The 22,987-nt window shown below is 51.1% G+C and overlaps 1 protein-coding gene across 1 annotated transcript in view; it reads left to right on the top strand.

The window, feature by feature from the left end:
- Nucleotides 1-12,548: 12,548 nt before the first annotated feature.
- Nucleotides 12,549-22,987, top strand: part of HS6ST2 (heparan sulfate 6-O-sulfotransferase 2) — a gene marked incomplete at its 5' end in the record, with an annotated part of 55,495 nt that continues 45,056 nt past the window's right edge. Inside the window, one exon of the mRNA XM_081336319.1 lies at nt 12,549-13,099. Within this exon, the coding sequence (XP_081192445.1) occupies nt 12,549-13,099 (551 nt within the window). The remainder of the gene's footprint in view (nt 13,100-22,987) is intronic.

Here is a 22,987-nt window from a genome sequence, read left to right as displayed (position 1 = left end):
CTTGCTGAAGAATTCTGCAAGAGGGTTTTGATGAAGGCCTCACGAGGTCCTCCAGCCTTCCTCAGAGAGAAGAGGCCCACCGGAATGCCGGGGCTGCTGACCAGGAAGAAGCCTGCCACGTTTCCCATTTGAGCTTTTCTGGGGGAAAATCCCCTGGCTTTTCTTAACTTGGTGTCCTCAGCGGGGCCAGCCAAGGTATCTCTCTTCTGGAATTAAACAGGAGGAGACTGAGCAGGGAGGAAGCAATGATGAATGGGTTGGCAGAGACGTCACTGTGGAACGCACACTCCTTACGGCCACTTATCTCAATGACATAAGAGGACTCAAAGGCTGGAGAGGAAATAAATGGAAATTGGAGCTTGTGTGAAAGAGTTGTCACTCAGGGAATTGCTAGTAGCTCTGGACTGGGAGAGGATTCCTCTAAACATCATTGAGGATTAATGATCTGGAAGAAGAGCGTGGCTCTCCCACGTAAAAAGGTTGCTTTTGCAAACTAGAAGCGTCTCTTTGGGTTCTTTGTCGAAAATTGCTGGTTGCCCCAATAAAGAAGCAGATGGGCCAGCTTGAGAAGTACCAGTGAAAAGTGCCATGCCCTTCCTGAAAGAGAGGAGGCAGGGGCTGGGGCTGCCGTGACGCTTCCATGGCTGAGGGTGCGGGGGCTTGTTCTCCAAGCTTGTGGGTTGGTTTCCAAATGTTTCCTTACCAGGTTAGGTAACATCGTCAGCAGAATTAGGGGATGTCAGTGTTGGTGTTCTTCTGCTTATATCTGTCCGTCACGAGGCCCATCACAAGGCCCTCACCTGACGTGACCTCCCCACAAGACCTACTAACCACACAAGCCTTATAAGCAGAAGAACACCAAAATCCCCTCAATTCCACTGAAAACGTTTATCTAGCCTTGTAACAAAATGTTCGGAAAGCAACCTACAAGCTCGGAGAACAAACCTCATCCTATACTTGGGCTACAGATATTTGCCACTGTCACAAACTTCCATGCCTCTCATTGGAAGAAATTCCAGGCTGGAGGGGGCAGAGGGAGAGAAGGCCCTGCTAGAGGCGGCTGCCCTTGTCTTCCTCGGAGCCAGTTTTGAGGTGGTTCCCTTCCAACAGCAACTTGCATGGGAGGGCATCAAAATTGCTTGGAAGCCACCGGTTTTTATGCAGATTGCCCTGAAATGTAGAATTAGCTCTGGATTTGTTTCCAAATGGGCTGTTAGCTGTGCTTCCTCCTCACTCATTCTCACATCTGAAGTTTGCCTGATGCATGGATGAACAAGCCGTTTGGTTTGTGCTTCTCAGAGGTCCTCAAGCGCTGGAAAACTCGGGGCCATTTTATCCAAACATCTCTTTGCATTGGAGCAGCTGTGTCCTTAAGAGAAGAGACAGAAATAATAACCATCTTGGAGGCCAAGATTCCCTGTCTGTTGGGAGGGATAGACCTGGATGGTCCAGCCAGAATGGAGCAGTCCCTGGCTGATGCTGGAGTCTTGCCAAACTTGTTTTCTACAATTGTGGCTTAACTTCCCCCTCTGAACTCTTCAGCATCCTGCTGGCCACTCCTGGTTTTAGCCAAACATCCCAGCCAATTCTTGCAGACAGTTGACTGAGAGAACATTTATAAAGTAGGTCACCCTCTTTTCCTTCATTGCTCTGAACGGGATGCTTGTCTCCTTTCATAAATCATCGACTTTTAGCGCATCCGGGGAGATAATGGCCAGGAAATGGCTCCTCCAACTCAAAGGGGAAAGAATGCCTCCCGTATGTCAGAGCTGTTCGCTATTCTTCACCACAAAACCTTCCCTCCTTGTTTGCTGCTGTGCAAGTGTGCTTCAGCACCACTTGATGGGACGAACAACAAAGGGGCGGCTGTGTTCAACAAAGCCGGGAGGGGAACCAGCACAATCTCCGCTCTCTTCAGCTTTGTGGGTTCCCGTGTCAGAGATTTAAGATTAACTTTGCCAAATGCTATTTGGTGGAAGCTGTATTTCCAGCAAAGCCTTACAGCAAGGATCCTCAAAGTTGCCCACTTTAAGACTTGTGGACTTCAATTCCCAGAATTCCCAGAATTCTGGGAATTGAAGCTGGCTGGGGAATTCTGGGAGTTGAAGTCCACAAGTCTTAAAGTGGGTAACTTTGAGGCCCCCTGCCTTACAGCTAAGTCCTCGACTTACCACCATTCGTTTGAAGTACAACAGCACTGAAAAAGGGACTTTGGACCGGTCCTTGCACTTACGCCATTGCCTCATCCCCCTGGTCATGTGATCAAAATTTGGGTGCTTGGCAACTGGTGTTTACAATGGTTGCAGCATCCCAGGCTCACATGATCGCCATTTGTGACCTTCCAACTGGTTGGTGTTTGACGAACATAGCCGAGCAACTCTATGATTCACTTAAAAACTGCAGGGATTCACTTAACAATCGTAGCAAAAAAAGGAATAAAATCAGATGTGATTTTAAGATTTTAAAATCAGATGTGATGTCAAGGACTATTTGTATTTGTATTTCCAGCCACTAGGGCAATGTTCTTCTTGGGGTTGGTGGAAAAGCTTCACCCCTCTTTTGCTGGAGGACCCTTGGACCCTCTCAGCTGTTTTTGTTTCCATGCGAGGTGGAAATCTGGAGGAAGAAAAACAAGCAATCTTTGGATGTCTCTTCTCTGTGCAGTTCTGCAGATTTGTGACCAGGGAACGCGAAGATCCCTGATGGTTATTGAGAAAGGGATAAGTAGAGAGTAGCTCAATAGTGATCAGACATACTTCAGTTCAAAAAAGGACTGTGTGTGTAATTAAGGCCTGCTTTGCAAACATGTGGTACAGATAACCCAGTAATAAATAAAGCTGGATGCATAAACATATGCAGTAACACAGCTAAATCACATTAAGAGAAACAAATGACATGAGCGTCTAGTTTTTGGGGTTTTCCAGGAACTTCAGACTAAAAAAAAAATTGATGTCTGGAATATATTATGATCATGTTGAGACTGCTCTTGTTGTTTTTGTGGTAATATATCAATCATGCAAAGAAGTTTTTAAAATGCACTTTTAATCAGCACAAGGAAAAAAACTATGAGAAACTGGGCAAATTCTTACTCCAGAATTGATGTAAAAAGATCCTCTTAATTTAAAAAAAAATCCAGGAATCAAAGAGGAAACATTTTCTCTTTTTGGTTAGATGCAAATGTTTATGAAATAGCTTTGGTGATTCCCTCCGTGGGTCTAATGTAGCCTGAGTGGCTTGTTTGAGCCATCTCATTTGAAATGGCTTCTTGTTTACGTTTGCAACCAAGAGCATGCAGTCTTACAGTCTTAGACACCCTTGGCAGGTGGGACACCTGACTTCCTTGGGGTGTCAATTCTCTGAAGAGTATACCTGGCAGGTTCTAAAGTTTCAGCTGCAAAAGTTGGCAGCTTTGTGTTTGTGATTTGGCGCACTAGAAACGGACATGTTTTATGCAAAGCAGTATCCAAGGACAACGCGATGGGTACAATGGCAGTGGACACAACGGGCGAAACGCTTTTCTTTCTCAAAGGTAGATTATATTCTGTTCCTGAGCATCGCTGCTGCACTTCCTCCTTTTCCTTGCTTATATTGATATTCAATGTTCTTCCATGATGCTCAAAGTGGTGTGTGTGGTTTCCCCCCCCTTTCCTAGGTTTTATTCTCACAAACACCCTGCCCCCCATGAAATAGGCTAGGAGGAGTGATTGACCAAGGCTACCAAAGGAACCTCATGCTCAAAGGACTTATTAGATTTTATCCTAATCCTCAGTCTAGCTAGGAATAGTTTGTAAGATGGGTAGACTTCAGCTCCCAGAATTCCCCAGACAGCTATCCTGACTGGGGAATTCTGGGAATTGAAGTCCACTCGTCTTAAAGTTGCGAAGATTGAGAAACACTACTAGAAAAAGCCATTGGCATCTAGCCTTCTCATCTCTCTTCATGGATTAAGTCATGCTTGTGACGACAACTGGCTCCCAACAGAGAGATCTTGCAATTATCCAGGGTTATCAAGGTCCAGGAACTTTCCTCTGCTTGAGGTTCCACCCAACTACATTGTCTACTAAGTCTGGGGTAAACCACTGTGTGGGGCCGAGGTCCCATACTTGGGGGCTTTGAGAATTCTGCCTCTGAACGCGTGCAAGGCCAGGACGACAGGTCCCTGGATTGAAGGGCCTTGACGCTGAAGAAAATCAATACTGCTGATTAACTACAGCTAGACTCATTACTGGCCTGTGGACTGAGAATAATGTTTCCCTTCTGTCACTTTAGATGTTGGAATTTGGCAGGGGGAAAAATGGAGGGCAGGCAGTTCTTTTTTCAGCTGCCTCTGGAAAGGGGGCAGCTTCTTAGTAACCCAAATGAGGGGGTGAGGAAGAGCTGAAAGCAGTGCCTTGCTCAGCTATTTTTCTGGGTAGGGGGCAATATTGTAGATGTGGCCACTGGATTTATCTGGAAAAGTGTGATGCTCTTCTTTAGTCCCACTGGGACTGTCCAGTCTTCAGATGCTCAGGAACAGTCTTCCCCAGGTGTAGAGAGTCAGGAAGAGGACCTAGATGGAGGTATTCAGAATTTGCTACCTAAACAAAGGGAGCTAAAGCCACAAATGCCCAGCTAATGTTCAGAAGTGACTCAGATAGACACCTCGTTAATTCACACAAGTATAAGAGGGGGAAACAATATAGCACAATCAGACTTGCAAGTTTCTGTTGTTAGAGCCAATCTCAATTAAAGCAGCTTCCTGTGGAGATGATTCCATGACTTGGTTCCTCTAATGGGATTGTCATCAGAGCAGGGATACCTGCAGAATGTGGTCAAAATGTCAGGATAGGGTTGAGTTTCCCCGATCAAAGGAAAATCAAAGCCCATGGCTCTCTCTACTCCTGGCCACATGGTTCTGGAAGTGCTTTTTCTACTCCTTGCAAGCTGCACCGGAAGGCTACAGTGGCAGAATGTTCCCTCAACAATGCCCCAAAGAGATGCCAGGCATAATGAGCGACTCAGTCTAGAGGGAAGAATTTGGCCACCATGCAGATCTTCTGCAGAGCAAAGTATCCCAGGAGAGCTCCGTGGAGGCGCAGAAGTTAGAATGCAGAATTGCAGGCTAATTCTGCCCACTGCCAGCAGTTCGATCCTGACCGGCTCAAGGTTGACTCAGCTGTCATCTTTCCGAGGTCAGTAAAATGAGGATCCAGATTGTTGGGGGGTGGGGAAGAGGCTGATTCTGTAAACTGCTTAGAGAAGGCTGTGAAGCACCGTGCAGCGGTATATAAGTCTACGTGTTAGTGCTATTGCTATTTTTCCAGGCCTTCCCTCGCTACTATGTGTTTTAAATAAACGCCAGTTTTGGAAAAAAGGAACATGATTCTGCACTTTTTCCAGCAGATTGTGCTGAACTGTTTGCGTGTCCCTGTGCACTTTGAAATCCATGCATTTCTTGAAAGCATGCCAGATGGCTGGAACGAAGGCGCGGCCAACTTCTCTCGTTGCAGACGAGTTACATTAATTAACAGTAATCTCTTTCCAAATGATGCCAGGGTCCTATCAGCCACAGCTGCAGCACCGTGTTCAAGACCTAATAATGTTTGGGGAGTAATTAATCCCACCCCATCCCAGGAAGGGGGGGAAGGGGTTCCCCCCCCCATCCTGCCTCCCAAGATGCCAACTGCAGTGTGGAGCTTTCAGATGCCCAGCTGAGGGAGAAGGCCTGAGACCAGGATCTCCAGCGGCAGCAGCAACATCATCGTCTCCCTCTGAAATCCTTTGGCATTTGGCAGAAATACAGCCGCGGGTATCCAGTTTGCTGCAAAACAATCACGGTGAAGAAATGCTGCTAATTAAAACCCCAAGGATGCTGCCAAGCCCCCCCCCCCCAGTCCTCGCCATTCTGCAATGCTGAAAGGTGGCTGGGTTAGCGGATTGTCCGAAGGGAGTCAGTGATGATTAATAAACCATGGTTAGTCAAGCCCTGGTTCATGGGGGGAATTCTGTGAAGACCTGCTCTATTTCTCCCAGCGGTTCTAATTCTGGGTTTCCCAAGAACACCACAGTGCCGTTTCCAGCCTGTGTGATCTATCCGTGAACGGCTCTTCGTTTTTGTATTTGGTTGAGAAAGTCAATGTGATGTTTGAATTGCAAACTGAATAGCCTAAATAAGTTGAGAACGAGGGCGGTGGGTTTAATTTCTGTCCCTCCTTCTCTTCCTCCTTAAGTTGCTCCATCTTCTGTTCTTTTTTCTTTCCAGGCTTGCAATGGCAAAATATCTGAATTGATCTCAGCTCTTGGTGAGTTTCTGAACGTTTCTCTCGAGGCCCCTTGCGATGTCCTGACCGAAGCTTTGGCCCAGGGGTTTTTGCAGCGGAATTACAGCTTCCCTCGTCCCTCCCCACTAGTCTGCTGATTTGAAGTACAGGAAGTTCAGCCAATCAGAGAACCCTACTCGGCCTGGGCTCCCTTGGATGGCATTTTCATTACCTTCTCTGCTGCCTGCAGGTATCTCAGCTTTCATTTGACGAATCACCTTATGGTGTCCTTTTCTGCTCCTGTGTTGGGAGCTAGGGAGCTGGCTGTTTACTTGGACTTTTCCCTCCCTCTCCAGTCCAAAAAGCAAATCTTGATGCTGCAGACAAAGGCTGGTCTCAAAGATGACTAGCTGCTTTGAAAATGCAAATAGACGCTCCTTGGAGATAGCAAGCAGACATGTTAAAGGTTGCTTCAGGCATCCGAACCGACCTCTTTCCAGGCAGGATCAGAAGAATCCAGCAAACCTTTTCTTCACCTGCCTCTTGGCCCTGCTTGGGTTTTTTTTTAAAACAATAATTGGGTTCGTTAGGTGTTCCCAAGATAGCTGTTGTCAGCCCCTGCAGCAGCTTCTCTCCACCACTTCTAAAGGACTATTTTTGATTTCACTTTAAAAACATCCCGAAACAAGGAGCAAAAAAATATCTAGATTGTTCATAATTCATGACATCTCTATTTCAGTATTCAGATGTTAAAAATGGATCCAAATGTTCTCGTGAGGAGTGGAGCCCCTGGGGGGTGGGGTTGTATGAGTTTTGGGGGTTGCCGAAAGTTTGAAAATGCTGGATTTTACTCCGTTTTGGGTGAGATTTGGGTCCTCTGTGGCCAGGCCCCCTCAATCCAGAAGGTCTGTGTCCTGTAGGTTTTGTGAAAGTTGTTTAAATGAACAGTTGGGGCTGGATGCACAGGGCTTTAATTGCAGAAACCACAGCTAGGTAACTGGATTTGCACATTCTGAAAAACAGGGAGCTACCAACCACAAAGTTGGGTTCACCCTGTGGCTGAGCTAATGTCAGAAAGAACACCACGGGGCTGGTCTGGGCTGGGTGAACCGGCTGTCGAAATTGTATTTTATTTTTATTTATCAAATCTAGAGACCGCCGATCTCCCTCACGGAGCGACTCTGAGCAATGTACCATTAAAAAAAAACATAAAACCCAAATAAAAATGTATTTAAATGTGCATCTGGTTTAAATGGAGCATCCGGGTTTCCCACTCTGCCTTCCCCTGGTAGAGGTGCAAATTCACACAGACACACACAAAACATACACACATTCAGAGAACACACACACACACACACACACACACACACACACACACACACACACACACAGGGGGGGGGTTCTCCCCCAGGCAGCCTGGAAAGATGCAGCCTCCTGGTTCTCTTCCTACCAGGAAAATACCACTTGGATGCTGCTCCTATTTTACGGCTGTTCTAACAGCTCCTTACTCGGATGTGATGAAATTACAGCTGAAGGGATTTCTCAGTTATGCAAGGCTGGCGGTTCTTCGTGCTACTTTGCTTAATAGGGCATTTTTATCTCCAAACTGGCCAGGTGGAAGGGCTGAGGCTGCAAGACGCAGGGAGGAAGAATCTGACATCCAGGAGTGTGTGTGTGTGTGTGTGTGTGTGTGAAGGCAGAAGGTGTGGCAATGTCATGGATGCACCTTTGTGGCAGAGCAAGGAGAAAGAAATGCCTCTCTAAAAGTAGAGCAAAGTAGTAGTAGTTTTAATCATTCAGTGCTGTCTGGGTGTCTTTATAGGCAGGTAGGTGTTGCCCCTGCTAGCTATCCTGTCGAGCACAGTTTCTTCCAGTTGTTGGCTGTTCTGGAGTAAAAGGAGATTCATTATTAAGGCAAGGAGTAGATAAACCCTGCTTAACTGCAAGGTGAGGATTACGAAGACAAACAAACTGACATGAAGATAAAAGAGGCAGGAAGAGAATCACAATCATGCCAAATTCCATCACTACAGCTGTTCTAATGAAAATAGCCTTAGGTCTACATGGTGTTTGTTTTGTGGTCTGGTCTACCTCCTAAGGCTGACATCTACAAGGTCCTTTTCTATCTATCTATCTTAATGAAGTCTTGCAAAAGGTGAATTTAAGCCTGAGGTCAACAGATCCAACTCGCCAGGCTTCTCAGGAGGCGAAGGCTACATTTTGCACCCTGGGAGAAAAGGCTCCCTCTTCTCATTTCAACCATTTGACTGAAATGGTATAGGATTTCCTGCCTGAGCAGGGGGGTTGGACTAGAAGACCTCCAAGGTCCCTTTTCCAACTCTGTTATTCTCACAGCTTGGACCCGTTCCTTGTCTCTTGCAATCAGGTTCCATTTTGGAACGCTGCTCTAAAAGGGCCTAAGCCCCTCTTAATATTCCTAGCCCCTCCCCAATCATCCTTTAGATGCCTCGAACCTCAGTCTGCTGTCCTCCAGATGTGTTGGGGCAGGGGATTGTGGGAGCTGAAGCCGAAGACAATTAGAAGTCACCTCCTCAGGAAAGGATATACTGAGCAACGCTAAAGCCCGTATTTCTTCTTGGTGAAAAATGATTGGCAGGCACGGAGATGAAAACTCTTGATCTCCTCCCCTAGACAGAAGGGTCATTCTGGGACAGGGGGGGGGGGAATGGAAGCCCTGCCTCCTCCTGCCCTGGCTGCCTCATTCAAGGAGCAAAGCTGATGGTTCAGCCTTTCTGCGGCCCATTTTGTGCTGTCCTGAAGAGCAGAGACGGAGGAGGCCTCCTCATCTATTCAGGGTTTGACAGCAGTCCAAGCGGCCTGGCGTCCATCCAAGGGCCAGCCCGCCTTCAGGTCCTCTGGCAGAGGGAGCGGCCATCACAGCGCAAATAGGGTCTCCAAGGGAGGGCTGCAGGCCCACTGCTCCCTGTCCCCAGAGGGAGGTGTGTGTGAGAGAGGAGCGGTTTTCTGCAAGGTCTCCTGAAAAATGGAGGGTGTTTGGGCAGACACAAAGAACGCCTCTGCCACCAGGGACAGGAGGATCCAAGCCGGGCTTGAGAACGGGCACCGTTGTGGTCTTGGCAGTGTGTGGCTTTTGGAATTGGGATTTCTTCCATCCATGGAAGGACCTTCCTTCTCTCTTCTGTGAAGGGGTACAGAAAGCCCTGGGCTCTTGACTAAGCACAAAGACATCCACCACACAATGTATCAGGTGGCAGGGAGTTCCACGGAGCAGAACAGGCCAGGGTGTGCAAATTTGGAGCTCAGTGGGAGAGAGAGAGATGGAGGGGCGAGATTTTGACCCAAGACCTGGAGACCAGAGGTTTGAGGAGCAGGATGGCAGCAAGGAGAGCAAGCCCGTTCCTTCCGGGCAACCCCCTGGTCTCCTCAGAACGCCAGGCAGGCCCGTAACGCAGAAGATATTCTTATGTTGAAATAAACCAGCTTTTGAGGCTTCTTCCCCCCTCCCTTTCTCTCTCACTCTGCAATCTGCCTGCCTTAGCCAGCCAACCGCAGACAGCTGCACCACAAGGGATTATTACTCATCTCCTCTTCTGTTATTGCATGGGTGAGGAGTCCCCTCTCTCCTCCCCCCACCCCCCACCCCCAGTCACTGAATTCTGATGTCTCACTTTCTTCAAGCTCCAGTTTCTCAGATGAAGAAAAAAGCTGCTTAGGCAAAGTCGGGTGTGAAGGTCCATCATTGCAAGAGTCAAGCTTTGCAGCTCAGCCTGGAAGGAAAAACCTTAATCCAGAACATCCTGGATCCTTTCCTCCCTCCCTCCCTCCCTCCCAGGAGATGGATCCTCAAATATTCGTAGGGTCTCCATGATGACACCACTGAGGAGGAGTTAATTTAGGCCTTTGTGCAAGCTGCTGTGTTACTGGTTTCTTTGTCCGCTTTGCATTTTAATTGGGGACATTCTGTTTATGCGGCTCTAATTTACCTTTTCCATTTTAATTAATGAGCATGACCTCTTCGAGGTGTGTCACGAAGGGAAGCATCACACAACCCTATGAAGAGCTGTGCATGCTCATGGAATTAGTTCCCCTGTTGTGTAACAAAAGGGCTTTTAAGCCAGGGTTATTGATTAAGCCATTGTTTATTCAAAGCCAAATGCTGACAGCACTAACCCTAAGATCAGCCCAGGAAAGAAGGTGAGAAAGTCTCAGTCAAATCTCTGTCATAGTCTAGCTCAGGGGTTCCCAACCGGGGGTGCGAGGTGATGCGAAAACTTGGGTTTTCAAAATTAGGGTGTATATGCATAATTCGTTGCCGTTCTTTTGAACTTTTGGAAGGGGTGAGAATATATCAGAACCGTTCTAAGGGTGCGGGGTAGAGAAAAGGGGGGGGGACCACTGGCCTAGCCTAAGAAAAACAAAAGGCGAAAAATTAGTTATTTAAAAAAAATAAAAAACGCAAGGTTGCTGGGGGTGGGAAGTTGTGGCTTCTGTGCAGGTTAAGACAGCAAGGGCATTCTGATCTTGGGGCCACCCTGAGAGCCTCCGAACGGGGCAAGACCCGGGAGCTTTCAGCCCCAGCCCCAAGAGAGGGGCTTTTCCGGGAAGAGAGGCTAGAACTCGGGCACCAACGGGGAGAGCGTCTCACCTTTCCGCCCCGCTTGGCCGCTTCCTCAGCGGGCTTCCCAAAGACCCTCCGCTCGAAGCCCCTGCCCGGGCTCCGCGGCGGAGCTCCCTGCTTGGGGCACCGCTGCAGGGCGATTCCCCCGGACGATCCCGACCCCTCCCCGCCCGGCGGGCCCAAGGAACGGAGCGGGCGGCGCGCCTGGGCGGGGGGGGGCAACGGGCAGGGGGCGCGCCTGGGCGGGGGGGGGCAACGGGCAGGGGGCGTGCCTGGGCGGGGGGGCAACGGGAGGAGGAGCGCCTGGGCGGGGGGGGGGCAAGGGCAGGGGGCGCGCCTGGGCGGGGGGGGCAACGGGAGGAGGAGCGCCTGGGCGGGGGGGGGCAACGGGCAGGGGGCGTGCCTGGGCGGGGGGGGCAACGGGAGGAGGAGCGCCTGGGCGGGGGGGGGCAAGGGCAGGGGGCGTGCCTGGGCGGGGGGGGCAACGGGAGGAGGAGTGCCTGGGCGGGGGGGGGGCAAGGGCAGGGGGCGCGCCTGGGCGGGGGGGGCAACGGGAGGAGGAGCGCCTGGGCGGGGGGGGGGCAAGGGCAGGGGGCGCGCCTGGGCGGGGGGGGCAACGGGAGGAGGAGCGCCTGGGCGGGGGGGGGCAACGGGCAGGGGGCGTGCCTGGGTGGGGGGGGCAACGGGAGGAGGGGCGCCTGGGCGGGGGGGGGCAAGGGCAGGGGGCGTGCCTGGGCGGGGGGGGCAACGGGAGGAGGAGTGCCTGGGCGGGGGGGGGCAACGGGCAGGGGGCGTGCCTGGGCGGGGGGGGCAACGGGAGGAGGAGCGCCTGGGCGGGGGGGGGCAACGGGCAGGGGGCGCGCCTGGGCGGGGGGGGCAACGGGAGGAGGAGCGCCTGGGCGGGGGGGGGGCAAGGGCAGGGGGCGCGCCTGGGCGGGGGGGGCAACGGGAGGAGGAGCGCCTGGGCGGGGGGGGGCAACGGGCAGGGGGCGTGCCTGGGCGGGGGGGGCAACGGGAGGAGGAGCGCCTGGGCGGGGGGGGGCAACGGGCAGGGGGCGTGCCTGGGCGGGGGGGGGCAACGGGAGGAGGAGTGCCTGGGCGGGGGGGGGCAAGGGCAGGGGGCGCGCCTGGGCGGGGGGGGCAACGGGAGGAGGGGCGCCTGGGCGGGGGGGGGCAACGGGCAGGGGGCGTGCCTGGGCGGGGGGGGCAACGGGAGGAGGAGTGCCTGGGCGGGGGGGGGCAAGGGCAGGGGGCGTGCCTGGGCGGGGGGCAACGGGAGGAGGGGCGCCTGGACGGGGGGGGCAAGGGCAGGGGGCGCGCGCAGAGTCCCGGGAGCCTTCCGGCGGCGGCGGGCGCGGCGGTCCGGCTGCGGAGCGCCGGCAGGAGCGCGCCTGGGCGGACAAAGGCTGGGGCGGCGCGGCCGGGCTGGGCGGGGTCTGGCCGGCGAGGGCGGGCCGGGGGCGGGCGCTGGAGCCGCAGCGGGCGGGCCGAGCGGCGGCGGCGGCGGCGGCTGGGCTGGCTGGCCGGGGCCGCGCTCCTGCTCCTGCTGCTCCCGGGCGCTGCGGCCGGGCTGCTCCGGCGGGGCGGGGCGCGGCGGGGCCGGGCGGCATGGGGGGGCGGCGGCGGGCGGGGGCGGCGGCGGGGCGGCGGGGCCGGGGCGGCCTGGGGCGGTGACCGGGCCGGCCGGCGGCGATGCGCCCGGCCTGGCCATGGAGGAGCGCTGGCACCGCGGGCTGGCGGCGCTGCTGCTGCTGCTGCTCTTCGGCGGGCTGGTGCTGCAGTACGTGTGCCCGGGCAGCCAGTGCCGGCTGCGGCAGCGCCCGCCCGGCCCCGGGGCCGCCTCTCTCCGGGCGGGGGGCGGCGGGGCGGCGGCGGCGGCGGGGGGGGACCCGTACCGGGCGGAGGACGAGAGCCCGGCGCGCTTCGTGCCGCGGCTGAACTTCTCGGCGGCCGAGCTGCTGCGCCGCGTGGACTTCCGCATCGCGGGCGACGACCTGATCGTCTTCCTGCACATCCAGAAGACCGGCGGCACCACCTTCGGGCGGCACCTGGTGCGCAACATCCAGCTGGAGCAGCCCTGCGAGTGCCGCGCCGGGCAGAAGAAGTGCACCTGCCTGCGGCCCGGCAAGCGCGAGACCTGGCTCTTCTCGCGCTTCTCCACCGGCTGGAGCTGCGGGCTGCACGCCGACTGGACCGAGCTGACCAACTGCGTGCCGGCCGTGGTGGACAGCAAGCGGGAGGCGCGGCTCCGGCCCAGCCGGTAGGGAGAGCGGCCGCCCGGGGGGGGAGCGGGGGGAGGGGTCCCGGGAGGGGGGGAAGAAGAGCCGTGCCCCCACCCCGCCCCCAGAGGGGGTCCCCGCGGCCGCCTGCAGGTCTCTGCCCCGCTCAGCTCTCCCGGCCCGTCGCGGAAAGCGAATATTGGTGCCCATTTTTTCTTGGAGGGAGGAGGAGGGGGGAAGAAAGCCAGCGCCGCCTTCCCGGACTTGGTTGCGCAGCGGCCCCCAAGTCAGCCGGGGTCCCGGGGAGCCCCTTTGCGGACCTCCCGCCCGGCCCGGGCAGAGCCGGATGCGACCCTCGCAGTCCCGCTCTCCGGAGTCTGGGTCTTAGGGGCCTTTTTCTCTGGGGAAGCCCGCCCACCCACCCCTTTTCCTCCCGGGCAGAACCTGGTCTGGGTGGGCCGAGCTTTTCGGTGCGCTTCGCCGGAAAGTTTGTGGGTGGTTTTGTGCCTTGGCAGCCTTTAGAGGGGGGGCGGGAGGGGATCTTAACCACAGCAGGGTCCCGTCTCTGCGGTCTTTCCACGGCGGCTGCTGCGCTTGATGGGTCAGCAAAGTTCTCCCTTTGGCCTCGGAGCGCAGCGCGGAAACCGAGTCGATGCCGGTTAACGGGGCGCCGTCTGTCTCGGGAGCCCTTGCGAGGGCTGGACGTAGAAAAAAGCCATTTTTACCCTCTAAGCGTGACTCTCCTTGAGCGATTCCTCTCATGGAAAGCAGATCTGTGCGTGCCGCTCAACAATCTAATTTCGCGCCTGTTTGTTCGGGGAGCAGCCCGAGGTTGGGACCGAGCTGAGGGCATCCTTGGTGCTGAGCTTCTTCAGGTCCCCTTTTGGCAGGAAACCTCATTTAGCCAAATGCCTTCCCGCTCCTCGGATGCCCTTTAAGCCTTTCCGATGTGACAGATGAATAGATAAGTTGGATTTGCCTCAGACCGTGAGATAGGCGGCAAATAAATAATAATTTGAAGCTCTGAAGCTGAGAAATAGTCAGGCCTTTGGGGAAGATGTGAAATGGAAACGGAGCTTGTAAGCAAAGCAAAATTGCGGCCAAGTGGACATCTGGAATGTAACAGAAAGTGTTGGGTTGCACCCTGGCCAGGTTGTGTGTCTTAGGTGTGTTGTCTTGTCTTAGGAAGAATTTTCTGGCAAAAGGCCTGTGTTTAAGGGATCAGTCCAAGATGGAAGGGATTGTGGTCCATGTTTGTTTATTATTTATCGAACGTCTTGCAAAATTGATAGACAGCCAACCATGCAAGATTTTTACACATACGTTGTTTTCACTCTCCCCTACTTTAACTTTTGGTTTATCTGCTGGAGACAACAGACTCTTCAGTGATTGCAAAAGTGCTTGTATTTCTGAGCCTAATTTTGCTGCAAAAAACAGTGTTCCATACACGATGCCAAAAGGGTGACCGAGAGTGGTTCACAACAATTTTGCAGAGAAGACCACACCTGATTGTACAAAATATTAAGCCACACTGTGATTTACTTACTTTGGGCCACATAGGCTGCCATTGTGGCTTACAAACCTTGGCTTATGGTTTAATATGTTGCATGGACCCAGCCAGCAGTAGCTTATTCAGCTAACTGGGATTTAAACAGATTATAGCTTAGGAAAATGTGACCCCAATCAGTCTCTCTCCTGGCATCAGGTCCTTGGTGCTTTCTGAGCTTGTTGTCTTGCAGACATTTCATTACCAAACTAGGTACCTCATCAATGCACTGATGTTACCTAGTTTGGGCCATAAAACATCTGCAAGAAAACAGCCAAGTTCAGAGACCATCAAGGGCCTCTTACTGATTTGGAAATTATGGTTTATTCAGTGTAGCAACATGGCTTGTATGTTGCCCATTTTTCAGAGGTTCTAGGCACCTTATGTAGGAACCCATCTCTGGGGTTTATTCTGCAAGCCACAGCTTAATGTAAGGTATGACATCCCCACCCCTTGTTTATGACATCTGGACTAAGCAGAAGCCACATTCCAGCTGTGCCAAACCTTGCACATATGTTCCTGCCTCTGGAAAGACACAAAAAGCAGTTTCATTGCCCACCTTCCCTTTTTTTGTATTATGATTTAATATAATAATTGCACAGCCATGGTGGCATCTTCCCCGAAACACTGTCTACTTGACAAGCAATTATTGTGATTGCAGTTTGTGGGTGCTAAAAAGGGAAACCTGGGTGTGAGCAGGCATTTGCTCTGCCTCCTCCTCACACCTGTTGGCCGCTCTTCCCTGTTTCTTGCTGTCCTTGATTTGAAACACCAGCAGCTGGAGGGAGAACTCAGCAAATGGCTCTTGCCAGAGTTCAGGCGAAGAAGGGAACTTTCCATCCTCCTGTGTGCTTGCCAGGATTTCCACAGATGCCAACTCTGCAGCCTTTGCTTGGGGAGGAGAAGTTCAGTGACGGAGACCAGATTTGATTAGTGGCTGTGTGATTCACTTAACAAATGCAGTGAGTGGTTTGCTTAACAAGCAGGGCAAAAAGGATTATAAACTGGGCACGGTTCAGTTAACAAGCACCTTGCTTTGCAATGGAAAGGGTGGTTCCAGTTGAGGTCATAGGTCAAGGACCACCTATAAAATGTCATGGTAGGATGCTCTGGGTCAAAGTATGTCATGTAAACCTGGGCTGTAGGTTACTTTCTTGTTCAGTATGTTGTCTAAATCCAAGCCACAGAGTTAAGTGGGTAAGCTGTGATTCAGTGGTCCGTGGGAAAATGGGCTGTGTTAAACCTTCTTCCCTATGATACTGTATTTGGACTGGTGGTCCATAAGATGGATTTACCAACAATTTGCAACTCTATAAACTAAATTGCGTAAATAGTTACTGGTTTTGGGTAGCTTACAAATTCTAAACCAAACAGCCTATTCCCTTCCAGCTCTGTTCTGGTTTATTGAATGCTCCAACTCTGGATGTTTTTAAGAAGAGACTGGACAACCATTTGTCTGAAATAGCCTAGGGCAGGGGTAGGCAACCTTGGCTCTTTAATGACTTGTGGCCATGCTGACTCAGGAATTCTGGGAGTTGAAGTCCACAAGTCATAAAAGAGCCAAGGTTGCCTAACCCTGGTCTAGGGTTTCCTGCCTGAGCAGGGCGTTGGACTAGAAGACCTCCCAACTCTGTAATTCTGTATTCTGTATTCCTTTGGGACAGATTTATCTATCGTGCTATTTTTTCCCCCAATCTTGGCAAATTTTAACTTCCAGAATCCTCAGCAATATTCACACTGATTGGGGGATTCTGGGAGCTGAAGTCCAGACAATTGGAAGCCCTTATGCTTAGGAAGTCCTGCTCTAAGCCGCCTTGTGTTTCTTTGGGCTTAGAGAAGCCTTCTCCAGCCTAGTGCCTTCTATATGTGCTGGACTTCAACTCCCAGAATCCTTAGCTGCCAGATGTTTTAGCAGGGACTCTGGGTGTTGAAGCCCAACCTATGTAAGAGACACCTGTCATCAGTGTGGTTTGTGAATGCAGCTCCTCTGGACAAAGGAATCTGATCAGCCAAGTTGGCTTTCCAGTTGTTGGTTGAGATGCATCCCACTTCCTTCCTCCCATTTTGGAACAGCTTTGTTGGTGATGAAAACTTCACCCACGTGGCACTTTCTGGAACAAGCAATTTGGGAATTATCTCCCTGCTGCCGACATCTGCTTGGGTATCTGAAGCATTAACAAGCGTCTGGGGGGTTATTAGGGGAGAATGGATTAGAGGGAGAAGTTAACTTTCTTTTGGATAATTGGATTGCAGGGACCTTTTTTTGTTTTATGGAGAGAGCAGAAAACAGTGTTTTTGCTTTAAAAGACCCACCCAGGCAGGAGATTTCAGCAGCTGCAAAGAGCCTTTTCTAAGCTGAGTTCATTGTTATGGAATTCTGGGAGTTGAAGTCCACACATCTTAAAGTTGCCAAGAATGAAAACCGCTGGTATAAAGAGGAAAAAGCTCTCCTGGTCATGAATAATTATGCGATTCCCTGGAGAGAGGAGTGTCCAAACACACAGCACACTCAACGCTGGCAGGTTTTCCTCCAAGGAACCTCGGTTGTTTTTCTCCTTGTGTGCTGGTTCTGGTTTCTGAAAGTTTTCAACAGTTCGCCATCTGCCCAGAGCCACGGGTGTCAGGCAGCCCATGAAATCCATAGGATGAGGCTGGCTATTGTCAGTGGGCCCCCATTCACAAGGGGGCAGTTGTGTTGGCCAAGCATGAGGATTTCAGGCACCCTTTTCTTTCTTTTTTGGAAAAACATAAAGGGCCCACCTGGGAAAGGGGCAGATTTAAAAGAGTGCCGTTGCTGAATGAGGCAGACGGGTTTTTAGATGTACGGGTAGTCCTCGAATCACGACCGCAATTGATGTTGTTAAGCGAGAAATCTGTTAAGCGATTTTTGCCCCCATTTTGCCCCCTTTCTTGAGGCAGTTGTTAAGTGAATCACTGCAGGTGTTAAGTTAGTGACCCGGTTGTTAAGTGAATCGGGCTTCCCCATTGATTTTGCTTGCTCGAAGGTCGCAAAAGGGGATCACGTGACCTTGGGATACAGCAATGGTCGTAAGTATGAATCAGTTGCCAAGCCTCTGAATTCTGATCACAAGGCCGTGCGGATGCCGCAAAAGTTGTAAGTGTGAAAAACGTTGACAAGTCACTTTTTTCATTACCGTTGTAAATTTGAACGGTCAGTGAATGAACTGTTGAAGTTTACTTAATTTCTTTGTGAGTTACACAGTGACAATAAACCTATTCTGTTCTATTCGAAAATCAAGGACTACTTGTGCATCTATAAAGTGGAGAGTCTGTGCTATCAGAATTGTTCCCTTTCTGTCGTTTGGGGTTGGCTTGTGATAAATGTAGATGAGCTGTGAAAATATCTCATTTCGTTGGCTGGGTGGGATTTTTTTGCTGCCCTCAGCAAAAAGTCTCCCCATCTGCTCGTCCTTCTTTTTCCACTTGAGCGAAGAGGAGAATCGGAAGGGTGGTGAGGACGATGGCTGGATTTTCAAAAAAACGCCCTTCCCTGCTGCATCACAAAGGTCCACTCAATGCATTCAAGACTGACTTAGGTGCACTTAGCGCACCAAGGTGAAATCATGGTTCCGGGATGCTAGGTTGTGTGAACCAGAGCAAGAGGGTGTAGAAAAGCTGGGTTAGTTCGGGCTCTTTTAATAGCTATAAACAGCGACACCTCCGTAAATGATGGTTTCTAATGGTGCTGAAATCCATCGAGTGGGTACAGGAGATTCATATTTATAGCTTGCAATCTGTCCTGGATTTGGCATCATATTCTATTAAATTATCAACTATCTGGAGAAGACTGGGCGGGTGATTTGATTTGGAGGACAATAAAACACGTGTGATGTTGAGAAAAGGCCACGCAGATCCTCATTCTGGTGTGCGTGCGTGTGCCGAGCCTCGTTTGTGCCTCGTGTGTTTAAATGGGAATTGCCAAGAATACTGTTCTTTAGCAGGCAAATGTTAGTAAACTTGATTGCTTTTTAAATTGGAGGACCTGAGTGGCTCTGAGTCGCCTGGTCCCAAATGAATGAATGACTCGGAGGGGCTGCAGCGTGCACTGAGCTGATTTCCATCAAGTGGAAGAGTCTGGAATAGCAAACTTAGCGCTGGAAGGAATTCCCGAAGGCTTTGCATGGAAATAGCCAAGTTAACACAATCTGGGGCTGGAATTACACAGGCAGGCGCAACAGAAGGCTGCTGGTAAGCTTGCAGAAACTTCTCCCAGCAGCTTCTTTACAAGTAGGATTAAATGCTCTGAGATAAGTAGAGACTGGAGTCTCTCCAAAAGCCCCCCCCCCTTCTCTCTCTCTGTGTTTGTGTGTTGTTGTTTTAGAAGAGAAATAAACAGCTGGCCAGCCAGAAATTCAAAATTAGTTTGGGTCCCAGGTTTTAGGATTTTGTTTTTCCATCGGATTGGGGTATTATTTTGGGGGTGGGAGGATGGGGGTGGTCCATCCAGGGTTTTCTCTTTGCTGGACTTTTAAGCCGCTCGGGTGACTTACTGGCTCTCTTCCTGCCTCTCTCGTAAATCTTCTAAGGCCAGATTTGCATGTGGGCATTTGATGCTTCCCGTTGTGGAATTGTTAATGAGCCAATTATGGGCCTTAGGAAGATCTGGGGTGCCATTCCCATTGCATTAGTTTCCTTTCAGGCACCTGGTTTTGAAGAGAGAGAGAGTAACATAGGTGTGATCTGGAGTACTTGTGTGTCCAAAGCACTGAGCCGGTGGGATTAAGCTGGATGGTTCCTCTTGATGCAGTAAAAGACCCTAAGCGTTTTGGCACTTGGGTTGGGCTGTTGCTGAGTTTATCCTGTGAGTTGGGAGGGTGAGGTGGTCTCCTTGGCTAACCCAGTTTTAAGAAGTCTAGATAAAAATCCGCGGCTGATACCGCATGGAGGAGATGTGGTGAGGAGAACATGTACAAGGCTTGCACAACCATCCTTTTGATCTTTCAGCCTCCTCTGGATTGTGGTTCACTGGTGACAGCAGGTGAGTTGAAGCCATTTGTTACAGCATCTCCCGCGCAGCGGGAGAGTCAGCAGTTGGCAGCCTTGGGTTTAGTCCTGGTGATGTTTGGAAGGGGCCATCTGCTCTTCTCCCCACTCACAGGAAAGTGGTTTGCACGGAGAAAAAGCAGTAATGGGTTTTAAGGGGGTAGGGAAAAGGATATGATCCTGGGCTGGACATCTGACTGGCCAAGTGCTTTGAAAGCCTAGTCTCAGAGCAGGAGTGCCCAACCTTGGCAACTTCAAGACCTGTGGACTTCAACTCCCAGAATTCCCCAACCAGGTTTCCTTTGCTGACTGGGGAATTCTGGGAGTTGAAGTCCACAGGTCTTGAAGTTGCCAAGGTTGGGCACCCCTGTCTTAGAATGACATCCTCTTGGGATGGCAGCCTCCTAGATTCCCAGTGTCCACCGCCAAGGACATGCCATCCTGGCAATGCTCCGGGGGGTGGGGTGGGGCTTGAGGAAAGCTCTCTGAGAACTCCAGTAAACAGGAAGGTGTTTGAGACTTTGCTCCAAGATGGCGCAATTCTCTTTCAACTTTGCTAAAAAAAAAATGGACCGTAAGATGCTAGGAAGCTTTGCTCAGTATTGTTAATGGACACATTGCTCCTAGGCATTGGCCCTGTTGGCTAGGGATGATGGTGTTGAATCTCAGCACATCTGGAGAAGAGGTTTTATGCATTTATGCAGGTGCATGGAGCCAACCAAATTAAACTACGTGATTCTGAGTAGCATACCACAATGACAAACAGTAATACCCCACGCCCCCAAAAACCTGTACAAAACGTTGTTTTTAAAAGCTACCCAGTGTAGAACATATCCAGCAGATTGGAGGGAGAGACTTTCAATCTGGTTCCTTTGAAGATTGTTTTTGGTGCCTTCCTTGAATATATGGAGGTGCAGGATGAAGGCGGGGGGGGGGGCAGCGATCAACGATAGAAGCTTGAGCTGGTGCAACTGAGGAAAGAGAAGGTCTACCAAAGGGATCCAGCGCCAGTTTTCCGAAATGAGTAAATCACAACATTATGCAGCCTCCTTTCCTCCTTTCCAAGATTGCTGATGCGTGATTGAATTAATGGGCCCAGCTGTTCCTTTCTTCTCAGAAGAAGATGGCTGAGGTCTTCTCCTGCCCCCAACGGCACCACAACGTCTGCCAGGGGTGTTGATGCAGACTGGAAGGCTCCTTTGAGGAGGCCCTGATGCCTTTGGGAACCAGAACCGGGAATGGGGGGGGGGTCAGAAATGTCAAGCATTTACTTAGCCTGGGGCTGGACAGGGAGCTCCACACACACATTCTGAGCGAGCTATCCCAAAAGGGCACAAGGGCCCCCTAGGAATGGAAAGCGTGCTCCCCCCCTGAGCAGTGGGGAGGGGGCTTTGGGGCAGGACAGACGCCAGGCTTTCCTAAAAGGTTTAAATCTGAATGCCAGCCGGGAGGGAGAAGCGGCTTTCTCTGGGAACAGTGATTGTCGGGATGATGGATGACTGCAACTCACGCATGTGGCTTGGCCTCCTGGCAGGCATCCAGGAGGAACATAAGAGGATTGGAAGCTGGAACCCTTTTTGCCTCCTTGACTGGCAGCTGGGCTTCCAAGAACACATTAGTGTCCCCAAGGTGAAAAGGGGGATGGTTGGGGGAATGGGGACCTTTGCCAGAGTGGTCATGAGGGTTAATTCATCCGTAAGGAAAAGAGCGTCGAGTGGCCTCTTGGTCAAAGATCCTCCTGGGTTTGTTTTAGTTCCCAGGGAGGGTGGATGCCCCAGTTTTCTCTGACAGGATGCCCTCTAGATGCTGGGTCTCCAGCCTTTCTGGAAAGACCAGTTTTTGATCTACTTTACAGCTCTCCTGATTATAAATTTACCTCTTACTCTGTGGTTAAACATAACTTCTTCTCTCTATAATCAATCCTGTCTAATCATACAAAACCATAAATCTTTAGTTCATGTTTTGCTATTTCTGAAAAAAAAATCTATAAAGGGTTTCCAGTCAGCAATAAAGGTAGATATTGGCTTTCCTCTGATCCAAGAAGTCAATTTGGCTGTCTCAGCAAGTTCCAGCATCTTCACCATCCATTCCTCCATTGTGAATATAATAATCTTGCTGCAATTATCACATACAAAAACAACACCCCATGACTTTTTCTCCATTGTTTATCAATCCCAAAAGAAAAACCTCTGGTCTTAATTGGATATTAATCTTTAGACTCCTCTGAATCGGTGTATGCATTTTTTTAGCCTTTTCACAGATCCATCTGACGTGGTAGAATGCCCTTTTTTGTCGTTCATGTTTCCAGCATGAATTGGAGGTGGCTTTTTCTAAACAATTTACCTGGTGGCAAATACCCGGATAAATTTTCTAGACTGTTGGTTTGTAGGACTTGTCTGGAAGCCAACACAATCACTAGAAATGATGGGACTTGTAGTCCAGCACATTGGGAGCACAGCTAAAGTGGACCAACCTCTTCTAAATGGGCCTGTGCAGGAACCTCAGATGACAATTTGAATGTTTTGTGCGCTCCGGTTTTCCAGCCGCGCATTGAGAGAAGGTAGGACTTTGTGCTTCTCTCGTTTTTGCCAGTAAAGTTATATTTTTCAAAGCAAAGGCCTCTTGTGCCTGCATGTGAAGCCTGTCTCTGCTGCAATGGATCCAGATGGCTGTGGTGGGACTGAGGCTGACCCTGGAGCAGAGAAGCAGACGGCTTTGGTTGAACTAGCTAGCCTGTCCGTGTGAGTTACCTTGGGTCCCATCTGTTGCCCAGAAGAGGAGCACAGTCTGGGGTCCTACCACCCCAGAAAAAGCGATAGAATAGAAAAGAGAGCAGATGCCATTCCTAAGAGAACGAACAGTCTCATAAGAGAAGCAGAGAGCTGGAGATGTGGTGGGCTCTCTTTTCCTGGATGGGGATGGATTGATGTCGCTCAGGGATGTTTTGAAAGAGATGCCTAGAAGGGTGTAGACCAGGGGTAGGCAACCTCGGCTCTTTTATGACTCATGGACTTCAACTCCCAGAATTCCTGAGCCAGCTTGGCTGGCTCAGAAATTCTGAGAGTTGAAGTCCATGAGTCATGAAAGAGCCGAGGTTGCCTACCCCTGGTGTAGACGATGGGTTAGATTTGTTGGCCTTAGCAGCCCTCCCAGTGAGTGCGAGGTGGTGGGCTTTCTTTTATGTCAAGAACATGCATTGGAGGTTCAAATACAAGCCATGATGGGTTCCGCCTTTCTCTCTGCTTTTCTACCATACCCTGTTTGATGGCAGCTAATTACTCTGCTCTGGGCAAGGACTCAGCATCTGAGATCCTTGAGCCCATGGTCCTGATCCATAATTTCTGACCACAACCTTTTCTCCAGCATGGTTTTTCCCAGA

Source organism: Vipera berus (assembly GCF_964194415.1).
Source record: "Vipera berus genome assembly, chromosome: 11".
Taxonomy (NCBI): Eukaryota; Metazoa; Chordata; class Lepidosauria; order Squamata; family Viperidae; genus Vipera; species Vipera berus.
This window is presented reverse-complemented; position numbering and strand designations above follow the sequence as displayed.